Source organism: Trichoderma harzianum (assembly GCF_003025095.1).
Source record: "Trichoderma harzianum CBS 226.95 unplaced genomic scaffold M431scaffold_5, whole genome shotgun sequence".
NCBI classification, from domain to species: domain Eukaryota; kingdom Fungi; phylum Ascomycota; class Sordariomycetes; order Hypocreales; family Hypocreaceae; genus Trichoderma; species Trichoderma harzianum.
In genome coordinates, this window is record NW_020209253.1 from 136,051 (window position 1) to 149,595 (window position 13,545).

Below are 13,545 nucleotides of genomic sequence, written 5' to 3' on the forward strand. Positions count from 1 at the left end.
TGACTGTGAATATGACTGTGAATATGACTGTGAATATGACTGTGAATATGACTGTGAATATGACTGTGAATATGACTGTAAATGTGATTGTAAATGTGCAATGGCTTCATAACGGATGCTTTATTTTTCAACGCTCTATCTTGTCCAACAAATAATGACGGCGCTGTCTACTCCTCATCGTCTGAAGGCTCCGCCGGCCAGAAAAACCAAGTAACAACCATGATGGCCTTGAGAACGGCGGCAGTCCACAATGCGCCAGCAATGCCAAGGGAGCTGTGCGAGAAGATTCCGCCCAGAACAGCGCCGACGAGCAGAAGCGTAGGCGCAGCCGCACGGCGGTTCCTCTCGGCGTTCTGGAAGGCAAAGAGATCCTGGTCCGAGAAGAGATCGCAGTAGATGCTGGTCAGGACGACACTGGTCAAGGCGTTGTACTTGAGAGCCCGGCTCGTCACGGCCTGACCACAGCTCTGGAAGGCGACGAGCGCAAGAGGCGCCAGGACTGTCCAGCCGACATGGTCCTTGTCCTCAGAGGGAGTCGTAAGGGTGACGATGAGGGCGGCGGCAACGATGAAGAGCGTCTGGGCGGCAAAGGACACGCAGAGCACCCATCTCCTCTTGGGTGAAAAGTAACGATGGAAGCGGGCGAAGAGGAACGATCCAATGCAAAAGCAGAAGAGTGAGATGCCGGACTTGTAGAGACGGGCATTCGTAGGCGGGTAGATGAGCGAGGCCAGGCCCAGTCCGACATAGACGGTGTTTCCTATGCGTTTGACATGAGATGGTTAGCATTTTCAGGGTTTCAGTCTTTTGAGTTCCAGTCTTTGAGCCTTCATCATCTCATCCATCTGCAGAGCGAGGCACGCGATGAGATGCCTCATTCATCCAAGTCCAACAAGAGGCTTGACCAACCTGTTTGCATCGACACAAACGCGCCCCAGACCTGCGTCGACGCGCTGTCCAGCAGCCCCGTGACGACGTAGCACAGAAGAAGCACCACATCCGCCCACGATCGCGACACCTCGGCCGTCATTTGCTTGCGAAAGCGGGAGACGACGGACCGCGGCTTGGAGTGGCCGTTGCGCAGGAGCGGCTGTTCCTCATCGCCAGAGGCGCCGTTGGGCGCGGCTGCAGAGCCGTTGGTGGTGCCGTAGGTGGTCATTGCAGGGAGAGGCAATGCAGTGTGAATGTCAAAGTGTTGACGAAAAGGAATGAATGAATGAATGTGTTCTCTGAAGCCTTCGCCAGTTCGAGTCGAGGGGCCGCCACGCCTATCAATGATATTCGGCAGGGGCAATAATTAGATATCAATCGTCGGGCTATCGTGTTGCCGCAAACACTTTGACTCAGATTAGCACATGCACATGCACAACTCAGTTACCAGCAATTGCGCAATGAGCTAAAAGGAGCTAAAACCGAAGCTTGGCCTGCCGCAAAACGGAACCCCCTGCGAGTCTCAGCTAGTCTCCAATAATTCTCCTGCTGCAGACCCCCGGAGTCTTATTTTTCTGCCGCCGAATGCCCAGGAACAGCAACTTTTTCATCGCGCAAATCCGAGCTTCCCATTGGCGGATGTCAGATCTGATGCCGACTGTCGCCTCAATCGCAGCTGCAATTAGACTGCTAAGGGCGGACTTGGTTCGGAATCGGTCAAGGCTGTCGGCCCCCTGCGGCTCCTGGCGGTATCGGGGGGCAGTCGAGGTACTTTCGGTTATGGTGGCAGCAGGCGGCAGATCCAGGTACCGGGCTATCAAGGAGTACCGTCAAGTCCCGCTCCGCACAATCATCACCAGTGGGTTGTGGTGAGGCGATACCGCGACCTGGAGAATCCAGTACGAGTACAAAGCTTATACCAAGGTTTTGCGACGGCGGCCCCCCATGCAACGCGAGGATAAGGAGGGCCAGCCTTGTACACCGAATGTACAGACGTGACGTGCCGCAGACGCAGCGGAGGCATGAATTGTCGTACGAGAGAAGCTTGTGGCCTGCTTTATAAATCATCCTGCCCGCCCGACAAGCTTCACATTCACATTCACCTTGCAACCGCATTGAAGCTGCTGCACCGACTGAAGCTCCCTGTAACCTAACTTCTGCCAGCAAAAATGAAGCTCTCCGCAGCCCAATTGCTCCTTGCCGGAGCCAGCTTCACAGCTGCTCTGCCTCATCTCGACAGCCCGCGCCAGCGTCTGCTCAATGGCATGGATCTGCCCTCCAAGTACGGTGAAAACAGCAAGCCCTACACTCCCGGCCACCGCGATGCCGAGGACAACTACGTCGATGCCGTTGGCAAGAAGCTGGACCCCAAGCCCTGGCGAAACGGATTCGGAGCTTCGGTTCTGGGACCTTACAACCGCGACCGATCGCGTCAGAGCCCCGACATGATCCGCCCGCCTAGCACTGATCACGGCAACATTGCCAACATGCGATGGAGTTTTACTGATTCTCACGTGCGAATTGAGGTAAGAAAGAATGAGAGAAACCCGCTGTGAATCGCCTGAAACCCGGGCGGCCGCTGATTGAACCCCTGCTGACACCGGAACTGTAGGAAGGAGGCTGGACCCGACAGACGACCATCCGTGAGCTCCCCACCAGTGTTGAGCTCGCCGGAGTCAACATGAGACTCGACAAGGGCGTCATCCGTGAGCTTCACTGGCACAAGGAGGCCGAATGGGCCTACGTGCTGGACGGTGAGGTGCGCGTCACTGCTCTCGACTACGAGGGCGGCAACTTCATCGACGACCTGAAGAAGGGTGACCTGTGGTACTTCCCCAGCGGTGTGCCTCACTCTCTGCAGGGTCTCGGTGAGAACGGAACCGAGTTCCTCATCATTTTCGATGACGGCAACTTTTCCGAGGAGTCGACCTTTATCCTGTCTGACTGGCTTGGTATGTCCTCTCATTCTTGCTACTAGCTACGGCTACTACTCCTGTCTTTTGCATGTATGGTGTATATACTAACGACGGGTTTCACACAGCTCACACCCCCAAGTCCGTCATCGCCGAAAACTTCCACCTCGCTCCTGAGCTCTTCGACCACCTCCCCGCCGGCGAGAAGTACATCTTCCAGGGCTCTGTGCCCGGCTCCATCGAGGACGAGGCGCCCAAGGGCAAGAACGTCAAGAAGTCCAACTACCAGTTCACCCACAAGATGCTGGACCAGGAGCCCAAGAAGACGTCCGGTGGCCAGGTGCGCATCACTGACTCCAAGAACTTCCCCATCTCCAAGACCGTGGCCGCTGCCCACGCCGTCATCGAGCCCGGCGCGATCCGCGAGATGCACTGGCACCCCAACGCCGACGAGTGGTCCTTCTTCATCAGCGGCCGCGCCCGTGTTACCATCTTCGCCTCCGAGGGTACCGCCCGTACCTTTGACTACGTCGCCGGTGACGTCGGCATCGTCCCCCGCAACATGGGCCACTTTGTCCAGAACATTGGCGACGAGCCCGTGGAGATGCTCGAGATCTTCCGCGCCGACGAGTTCCGTGACTTCTCCCTCTTCCAGTGGATGGGTGAGACTCCTCAGCGACTTGTCCTGGACCACCTCTTTGCCGACGACAAGGAGGCCGGTGAGAAGTTCTGGGAGCAGGTCAAGGACGCCAAGAAGGACGAGATTACGAAATAAGCTTGACGATGCAACAAAAAGAAAATGAAGGAGGAGGGATAACGTAATGAGGACACTATTAACTTACTGTACATGTATTCACTGTGGGACGACGATTCAAGGGTCATGTCATCTGGGGAGGGCGTTTCTTTTTTCATCTCTAATTCACTTACCGCCTCTAGATGTGAGGCCACTGTAGTTTTTTTTGGATTATCAAATCGCGAAATTTACAAAGTTTTAAGCATAAAAATAATCTTGTTCATTTTTTCCGTGTCTTTCCCCTCATCTTTCATTCCTATTGAGCGAAAAGGAGCTCTCGAAGCTACCAACGCAGGCTGTCCCTTCGTGTGAAGCTACGATGGGGGGTTACATCAAAGCCCTGATATTTTCGTACGTAACAAAAGGACCTAGACCAGAGCTTCGCAAAAAACTGCCTGTCACATTTACCTAGGTACGAAAAATAAAAACAAGCATGAAAGCGGGAGTATTTGATGCCACACCGTATTGCCCCGATACTGTGTTCTAGACGCAGGCAAAGCAACCCTTTCTGGGATAAACCCGCGGATGTCCGTAACGAAATAGTAATCTTGCTTACGTCCTACTTACAAAAGGTTGCGAAAAAAACGTAATAGTCTAGATGGGGGTCACTTCGGAAACTTTTCCGAGGCCTGGGCGCGAGAAGGGGGACGTTCAAGCCTGTCAATTTTCTTTACAGGCTCTTTTTTTCTTCTTCGCTCACTGTCTGGTTGTGGCTGTCGATTCGAGTCGATGGATTGCTATTACGTGGGTGCTCACGCACTGTCCTCTATCTTTCATCATATATGGTATAATCGGTCATATGACCTGTCCGAAAGGTACGCGGTCCTTTGGGTGTAGGCTCATAGCCAATAAGGCTCATGCTGTTTATCAGAGCTCAAACTTCAGTGTAGCACACGTCAATCTAGATAGGTCTTTAATTGAATTCTATTTTCTTTACATGAAAGTGTGGGCAGGCCCAGTTTGTAGGCAAAACGCCCCTCGTCCTGTGATTCCACACGTGGTTCCTTTGCAGAAATCATTTCACGATAGGCTCTGAAATAGGGTTGTTAGGTAGTAGGTACATGTAGTATTCCTAAAAAAGGGGGTGGGCTGTATGTACTATTAGCGGCAAGGCAGCTTGGACGTAGAATTTAGCCCAGATATCAACGGTCGTAAACAAAACAACCTTACATACAGCCTGGTGGCGTAGAATAGCCGGAAAAGAACTGCATATTCAAAAATTCCCTGTACAACTCATGAGCCTATTTTTTGCCCTTACTCCGTATAGATTGTCGCTTTGTTTCACTTCGGGGAGAGGCGGCCCTCTCACTTGCGCCAGCCCATCCCACATGCAGCTCGGCCGCTATATTAACGTCCCGGAATCTGATATCGAAGGCACCTAAAAACAAAAGAACCACATCTATCATCTACTATCTAAAGGGCGGCGTGCTTGCATCTACGAAAATCATGCTTCATAGATAGAGTTATGTGTTGTCCAATGCAAAAATTCCCGAGCCCACGGCCGCTATTTCGCTCGAGATAAGGCACGTTGGGCGAGCGGGCGTCGACCCGTTTGGGCAGTTGCTAAGTGACTTGAACATGTATCAGATCAATGCGATTATGTTATCTGCACACCACCTACCTCTTGCTGTACATAGCAGCAGCTACTACTAGTAGTATTTTCCGAGGTATACATGGGGGGGAGGGGGCTCGTCCTTGTAGTGGCAATTTTATTAATAGGTGTCTGGTTGTAAGCCGGGCAAGGGGGGGTAGACGCGGCGTAAAGGAAGGCATCACGACCAGGTACATAGCAACTTGACGTTGTTGGATCGTCTTTTCGTATATCAATGAGTGCCCAATGGGTCCGAGGCCGGCAGTTTGAGGGAAAATCGCGCGATAGACCCATAATAGCACCAAGAGAGCTCGAGTCAGTCCCTTTTGATGTGACCTTGACGACCAGAACAGGGCAAGCCGGAGCAAAGCAAACGGTGTTGGTTTGATTAATGTGCAGCTCAAAAGCATCCACGGCTGTCTGCATGTCGATCACTGGACTAAAGACGGGCATAACGGCAAATTCAAACCCTACTAGATTAGTTAAAACGTCAAGAAATCTCGGTGTAAACCTGTGGGATGCTGCAAGATGGGGGGAACTTTTGGATATGCCAGGCGCTCGGAACAAAGATTTACGTGCCGAGTAGCTGCTCGATTGCCTCGGGTGTTTGATTGTAATAGGAAATAAAAGATTCCAAGTGCACTAGGAGTGTGTTGAGACGAGAGGGTGGGAGGGTAAGGTAGGAAGAGGCAAATGCGATATGAAAACACGAATGAAAGAAGAATGCTTCGATGGAACATGGCGACATGTATTCTCGACGTCGCGGGCAATGCAACATCTATGCGAAGCTGCAGCCGGAGGAAAATCGGCTTCAAACAGTTACCGACATGGCTGAAGCAGGAGGTCCCTCAACGCTTTACGAGTACATGGTGTAATGGTTGTTCATCCCACTGGATAAACCGGCGAAATTGGTGATCCTCCTCAAATGGTTGGGGGTAGGGAAGCTCTGAGGGCTGCAAAAGAACAGAGACAGGACAGGGGTAAGATGCAGTGATAGGCCTCCGAGTCGTGAATCTTCGAGACGGCACACGCCTCCCTATCCTCTTATCTGAGCGGCATCAAGAGCCGGAAGGCGAAACTCTCACACGAGGTTGAACAGTGTCGTAGACAATCCTTGCCGCCTGTAAATGAACATGGACGAGTACATGTATACGGTGACACGAGGAATACTACCCCGTTCTCAATGTTTTGCAGGCGTAATCTGTCAACCTGTCAATCTGTACCCCGTACACGTATGTAGGTAGGCTGGGCATCTGAAGGGCACGTAGATTCGAAAGCTTGGCGATGGGGTTTTGTATGTAAGCTCAAGGTTACAAATCGGTTTCCTAGCCAGTAGACTCAGCACGGAATTTTCCGGCGCATACGAGAACATGCCTATTGCAGGTGAGGCGTGTGTCTTGTATTGTGCTGTAAAAGAGCCTGGCCACCGGATCTGGAGCATAATACGCGGTACTGTATCTGGACGACGACAGCCGGCGAGACAAGGGGAGGGAAAGGCCCTGCCTGGTCTCCATAATTTGCCTTCCATGTCTCTCGAGTGCTGGCCTCTCCAGAGTACCACCAGAGACAAGGGAGCAAGGGAGCAGCCGGTCGAGGTGAAGCTGACCCACGTCGCTCGCTGCTCGGGCTTCTCACGCGCCGTGCCGGTGGTGCATACGCACACCTGTCTTCTTTTTTCGTTCTGACAGTTGGTGAGCAAGTGAGGTAGCAGTAGTGATAAGTGAGACACGGGCTCCAGTGGCAGTTCGGGCATGATGGGGCAGATAGGTGACAGCTGCCAAGGCATGTGTAGTGTCGTGTAGTGTGTCGTGTAGTGTGTCGTGTATGTAGTGTAGGATGAAAGAAACGGTAGACTTGAAAGGCTAGGTTAGAATGATGGAATATGGAACACCTGGTAATTGGTAGGCAATGTACCTCGAATGACCGTTTTTGATGCTCTGTCGCGAGTACATGTACATGCTCCAACGCGCTAAACAGGCGCTACTCCCTAGTATCTCTTCCTCCCAAGGCCCAGATAGTGGATGTCTTCACTGGTCTTTCCGCCTTCTAGCTCCATCGCTGCCTTTCCGCGACAATCTCTCCACTCCGTCTCCATTTCCCTAATGTACCCCGCAAAGAGGCGCCGAGCTATCAAAGTGGCCTCTGACTCTGTGGTCAGACAGACAACAAGATCAAGACGAAAACCAAAGATTCGAAACAAGATACATATGGGAGTGTCTTTCACAGCCTGGTTGTTCTCGCCTCTCATGTCAGCGGCCCGAGGCTTGCAAAAACCGGGTACATGTACGTTACGCAGTCGAATCGCTGACCGGCATGTCGACCAGGGCTCGCCGTTTAACTGATGCAACTCTAACCAGGAATCGCTGCCCGAGTTATCCGTCGCTTGTTTCTAAAACGGGACCATCCCATGCAGCCTCAGCGTTGCATTTGCCCGCTGAAAACAGACCCAGTGTTCCCAAGGTGGACAATTTGCCCAGGAGGGGTTTCTGCAGGGTCGCCCAGCCCAATCAGAGCACATGGGCGTGCTATACAGATAGGGCAAGTCGACACTAAAACAGGGCTGGAACAAGTAGCTAAATCGTCGAGGAGAAGGGTTTTGAGAGTTGGAGATGCAGACGAGCTGGAGCATCACGGCCCGGGATCAAGAAGTGACCTCCGCACTAGCCGCCTAGACTAAAACCATCTGCCGGAGAGTCTGTGCCAACCACTCATGGAATCCCATCGCCATCAGATGCTGCTTCGTCGTCTTCATTTGAGGTCCGGAGAGGCGCTCTTGAGATTCCCCTTGCCAGGAACAGGGGACGGTCGCCGGAGGCCACTCCCCCAATGCCCAGCTCCAACTTTGTCTGTTTTGCTCCAAAGTTCTTGCTATTGTCGCCATCGGGGTACCTTGGCCGTCGTGAGAGGAGATGTACTCGTTTGTAGCTTGGAGAGGCAGATCGCCATGCTGCATGCTCTGTTTCGCCATACTCGTACATGACAGGCGGCAGTCAAGCGCTTCCCTTTTTCTGGGTACATGCTGTGTCACAGTCTTGGCTCGCATTCACTGCAACGCGATACCACCAACTTCGGAAAACCGGCACGGCTGGAAGCGAATTTGATAATCTGCTATTCCCAGGTTACGCCCCTGGAGTTTAGAGGGAGACCCTGAAGCCTTGCCCGTGATACCTGCATGGACATAGGCGCAGCACAGGTACGAAGTAACTGGATTACCTGTACGATTATTGCATCTGTCCCAGCACACCCCGGTTGCCGGTATGTTTGATGCCATCTCTTTCGACAAAGCATGGCATGGGTTCTCCCGACCCCGCCTGCTTCGTGCAATGTGGAGACCAACGACAGATCAGTCTTGGACGCCGTCTTCATCGCCAGTGGAGGCGTTTCCTCCAGGCTCGTGGACAAGACCGCCGGATGGCTCATCCAGGTGGAAACAATGTGGAACAGAACGGAGAGCCAAAAGGTAAATTGAACGGGTACAGGGGCAGAACATGGCCGGCTCCCCGTCAACGATGCCTGCAAGAATCAATGCAATAAGGAATCTCCACTGCTGGCAGCGTCCATGCTAGCCGGCCGCTAAATTCGTTTAGCCTTGCACGCAGGGGGGTTAGAATTGGAGCTATCGTCGAGAAAACGCCACTGAGGGGGCTCGCCATTGTGGACTGGATTTGTGACTTTGCACAGCTCGCCTCGTCGTGGGGGATGTGAGGCCTGCTTGGCCTCCTTCATTGGCCCGAGGCTGGCATCTTCAACCTAGGGCCCTGACTCCTCACGCAAGTCTGGAGAAGCTAGTTAGCGAATATTACCCCGTCAATTTGGGGGCGTTTGCTAGACTAATTGTCCTTTGTTCTGGGATGAGAATTAAGCGTCACCCCTACTCGCATGCTCCATGTACTGTACTTGCAGACATGTACTCATCGTATATCCAGCGTGTCGAGACAGAAGGGAGTGTACGAGTAGGGGAGGAGTGAGGGGACTTGACCAACCTACTGACAGACATGGTTGTACAGGTATACGGAACAACGTGCCCTTGTCTCTCTCGGCGATCTATCACGCCGGCCATAAGCCCAGCTCAACCTGCGGCCGATTGTACATGTCGTATGGAGCACTAGCACGAAGCTCAGATTACTTCGTACATGGGGATAGAATGATAGACGGATGCTTGTCGAATTGCTGCATGCACGGAGCAATTGCTCGTTTATTCTGCATGCAACGAACGTAATGGGAATCCAGGCCATGCAACATGACGTTCCCGTTTTGAAGAGGACCTTGAAATACTGCCGAGCCAGGCACTCGTGTGTCTCGTGTGTCTCGAGATCCGCGTTCGCTGCCGCCGACGCACTTGTTAGCTCCCAGTGCTACCCCTCTCGGTGAACCATCGACGACTCTGATTAAGGTTGGTGTGCCTCGTCTTCGCCTTTGTTTTGCCCAGGGAGGGTGGTTATTCGGATAAAGTTGGTGTGCTGCATGCGACAGATTCGGATTTTCCTTTTCAAATCTAAGGACCGGTACCTTTTGGAGGGTACCATTCATTCGCGTTGATTTTCTTGAGCCCGAGTGTTGCACCGCCATTCAGCTTGAAGCAGACAGACCTGCTTGTCAACTGCCTAGGCCTAGGCATTGATAGTCATCGCCAAGGAGACGTCTGGGTTTTGGAGTTGCCATACTCGCACCTATATAGAGTCGAGTAGCCTCCCCCCTTTTCTCCTTTCCCCTTCAGCTTTGACCACCGGCGTCTGGCTCCATCGATAACATCAAGGTTGGCCCTAGTTGTTGTTTATATACACATTTGCTTTTGCATACACAGGTGTTTTGAGGCTTGTCGAGTTGCCGCAACTCCGAGACCTTTCCGAACCTCCAGACCTCTAGCTTGACGGACACTTTCCGAGTCTCTCCGAATATCGCAGCCATGGAGAGAGTATCCAAGGGCCTTTCAAAGGCTAAGGAAGATGCTGTCACAAGTTATCGTACGGATGCCAACTACAACAGGGTCAAGCGCTGGGCTGGCCCTATTGCTCGCCGCATCCCGTCTGCCATGGCTGAGTACCTCATCGAAAAGGTTCCCATTATCCAATGGCTGCCCAGGTACGATCCCAAATGGCTGCTGAACGACTTCCTTGCCGGCATCACTGTCGGTGTCATGTTTGTGCCCCAGGGCATCTCCTACGCCAAGATTGCCACAATTCCAGTCGTTCACGGTCTGTACTCCGCCTGGATTCCATCTTTGCTCTACCTCTTTATGGGTACTTCAAAAGGTTAGTCAAGTTCATTATTGTTCACTCTTTTGACAATTGGAGTCATTATGATTCAGTGTTGCTGACACGGATTATTCCATTTGCAGAGGTGTCTTCTGGTCCAACATCGGTTCTTGGTCTCCTCACTGCCGAGGCGGTATCTTCCCTTCCAGATGAAGACCCAGCCACTGTTGCTTCGGCCGTGGCCTTCATGGTTGGCGTCTACGCTCTCATTGTTGGAGCTCTCAAGCTCGGTTTCCTCCTCGATTTCGTCAGTGGCCCCGTCTTGACTGGCTGGATTTCGGCCGTTGCCTTGGTCATCTTGCTTGGACAAGTCGGCTCGCTCGTCGGTCTAACGGTCGGCTCTACAACTGTCGAGATCATCCGCGGGGTCCTCGGTCATCTTGATAAGATCCAGGGAATGACTGCCTGCATTGGTTTGACTGGTATTGCGATGCTCCTTGTCTTCGAGCACGTTGGCAAGACTATCGGCAAGAAGAACAAGTGGGTCAAGTTTGTCTGCACCAGTCGAGCAGCAGTTGTTCTTGTCATCTACACCTTGATCTCCTGGGGCGTTAACAAAAATCGAGCTGAGCCTGATTATATGTGGGCTGTGACTGAGATCAAGTCCAACGGTCTTCAAAAGGCCAAGTCTCATGACACCGCCCTTCTCGCCAAGGTGGCTGGTCGCGCTGTTGCCCCGTTCATCGCCATGTCCATCGAACATTTGGGTGTTGGAAAAGCCTTTGGACTTCGAAATGGATATGACATTGACCGCTCTCAAGAACTGGTGTTCCTTGGAACTGCCAACATGGTTGCTAGTATCCAAGGCTCGATGGCTTCTGGAGGCGCCATGAGCCGTACAGCTGTTTCTAGCGAGGCCGGTTCCAGGTCTCCGCTCAACTTCATCTTTACTTCTGGATTTGTTCTCTTGACTCTCTACGAGCTTGCCCCCGCGCTGTACTGGATTCCCAAGGCCACCCTTGCCGCTATTATCGTAAGCAGTCCAGCCTCATTTTAATGGTACCACAGATATACTAACATATTGACTTTCTTACTAGATCATGGCCGTCGCTCATCTCGTTTCCCCTCCCAAGCTCTTTTACCGATACTGGAGAATCAGCTTCATCGACTTTGTTGGTTCCATGCTAGGATTCTGGGTGACGCTCTTCACTTCCACTGAGATTGGTCTGGCCGTGTCTGTTGGTTTCAGCTTGGTATACACTCTTCTCAGACTTGCTTTCCCACGACTGGTCAAGGTTACCCACTCGCAGACTGAGAACAACCACTGGACTCTCTCAAAGAGCCGCCCCAATGACTCGGAGATTGATGTTCCCCCTGAGGCATACCTCGTCAGATTTACCAGTGACCTCTTGTTCCCCAACGCCGAACGTCTCAAGAACTCCATTGTCGAAGACATCAAGGTTCGCTACGCGCCCACCACAGAAATGTCACAGGCCGCCGAGAAGAACCGAATGTGGAACGACTCAACGAAACGCCGAATTACAAAGATCCGCCACCGCGAACAAATCCAACCCATTGAAACCGACCGCTCTCCTCTGCGCTACATTGTACTTGATTTTGGAATGATTTCATTTATTGATACAACTGGTGTTCTACTCCTCATTGAATTGAAAATGACTCTACGCAAGTACTTGGGCAAGGATTTGCAGTTCCGCTTTGTCAACATGGTTCCTCAGGTGCTTGAAAGGTTCACTCGATCAGAGTGGGAGTTTGCTCGCGAAGGTGAAGAGAGAACCGGCAATGAAGACGTCATCTACTCTTCTTTCGAAGTTGCCCTTTTGCACCGCGATGGAGACGAGAAAGACGAGAAGGTTGAGTTTGTGGAGAAGACTTTGGACGTGTAAGGGGTTAAGTCTGGGATGGGGAGAGTAAGGGCTTGGGATTTGGGACTTGCGTGTTGGAATACCAGGGACAGGGGCTTGGAAACTCCTGGAGGAGTTTTGGGAACTAGGGATTTTCTTGCGATGGAATATGGGCAAACGTTACGATTATGATCTCGATATCACAATGCTGAGTTTCTCTCAGCGACAATTTTAGCTTCACAATTTACAATTTTACCGAGACTCTTTTTTACTTTTCATTCTTGAGGATTTGGGGTATCACCTCGGATCGTAGCCTTTTATCAATGAGATCATAATCGACAAAACTGACTAGCCTCTCGTCAAACTGCGAATCCGAGACGTCCCGATCAGCCATCACCAGACTTGACTGACTATACCGAAACAGCTCGTTACAGGAAAGGCTGCCTAGACCAGAAAGTGTAAAGCTGAGACTATAATGCATGTAAGATGGAATGGCGCCAGTTTCCCCCCCTCACGTAGATTCGTAACCGGACGAATCTCGGTATCGAGGGAGGAGGGAAGTCCTCCAGGCTGCCTTAGCGTTAATACGCCTTCGAGGATGTGATTCGAAGGAGTACTTGTTAGAGTCAAGCTATTTGATTTTTGCCCCTCATGGTAGACGCAGCATAGAGTTGGGGTAAAATTCAATAGTCTCCAGCCTGAAATAGAATTGGGAGAATAGTGTATCTGGTTGTCTGGAACTTTTGGATACCTGAGAGGAGGAGGAGAAGGGGGGGTAGGGGAATAGGGGGCAAAAGTGAGAAAAGAGGAGGAGGGGAGGGGGAATATGCGAGGAACCTTGGTTTGGAGGCAAAAAAGAACTGAATTACTTGGAATTTTGCTTGGGGGTGTTTTGGAGACATGCTGGACAATAAGAAAAAGGGGGTGTATGTAGGGTAAATGGTATGAGGAGAGGGCGTGTAAGGGGGGCGTATGTAACTCGCGTGTTAGACCGTACTTGGACACTAAACGGGGGGAAAGACTTTGCTACTATGACCTGACGAGATTTACGACGGGGGTTGTCCGTGGCTGGGTTGGTTGGGGGAGGCGTATATGGCGAGTACATGCTGGTTCCTTGCTTGCTTTGTACCGTAACTTGGGATACAAGGCAGGGAATCTAATCTGAATGGGGAGGAGAGTGGAGGAAGAGGAGGAGACTGCGGGCCTGTGTGAATGGGAAGTTCCGAGCAGGACAAGGCAGTAAGCCCGAGTGGCGATGAGG

The 13,545-nt window shown here is 52.0% G+C and overlaps 4 protein-coding genes across 4 annotated transcripts; 3 read left to right on the forward strand and 1 right to left on the reverse strand.

Moving 5' to 3' along the window:
* Nucleotides 1–167: 167 nt before the first annotated feature.
* On the reverse strand, nucleotides 168–1,159 carry M431DRAFT_83510 (hypothetical protein; the record flags this gene model as incomplete). The annotated part of the gene is made up of 2 exons (XM_024923315.1): nucleotides 168–760; nucleotides 910–1,159. The coding sequence occupies 2 exons, from the start codon at nucleotides 1,157–1,159 to the stop codon at nucleotides 168–170; spliced, it is 843 nt and encodes a 280-aa protein (XP_024775001.1).
* A 287-nt stretch (nucleotides 1,160–1,446) lies between these two features.
* On the forward strand, nucleotides 1,447–1,951 carry M431DRAFT_398525 (hypothetical protein). Its single transcript, XM_024914851.1, has one exon. The coding sequence runs from the start codon at nucleotides 1,516–1,518 to the stop codon at nucleotides 1,801–1,803; it is 288 nt and encodes a 95-aa protein (XP_024775002.1). The 5' UTR covers nucleotides 1,447–1,515; the 3' UTR covers nucleotides 1,804–1,951.
* Nucleotides 1,952–2,099: 148 nt separating this feature from the next.
* M431DRAFT_480869 (hypothetical protein) lies at nucleotides 2,100–3,618 on the forward strand (the record flags this gene model as incomplete). Its single annotated transcript, XM_024915907.1, has 3 exons — nucleotides 2,100–2,456; nucleotides 2,543–2,882; nucleotides 2,972–3,618. The coding sequence occupies 3 exons, from the start codon at nucleotides 2,100–2,102 to the stop codon at nucleotides 3,616–3,618; spliced, it is 1,344 nt and encodes a 447-aa protein (XP_024775003.1).
* A 6,515-nt stretch (nucleotides 3,619–10,133) lies between these two features.
* Nucleotides 10,134–12,326, forward strand: M431DRAFT_82981 (hypothetical protein; the record flags this gene model as incomplete). The annotated part of the gene is made up of 3 exons (XM_024923248.1): nucleotides 10,134–10,479; nucleotides 10,566–11,455; nucleotides 11,520–12,326. The coding sequence occupies 3 exons, from the start codon at nucleotides 10,134–10,136 to the stop codon at nucleotides 12,324–12,326; spliced, it is 2,043 nt and encodes a 680-aa protein (XP_024775004.1).
* Nucleotides 12,327–13,545: the final 1,219 nt, after the last annotated feature.

Coding starts and splice junctions, on each gene's coding strand:
- M431DRAFT_398525 (XM_024914851.1), top strand. CDS start 1,516: ATGCCCAGGAACAGCAACTTTTTCATCGCGCAAATCCGAGCTTCCCAT.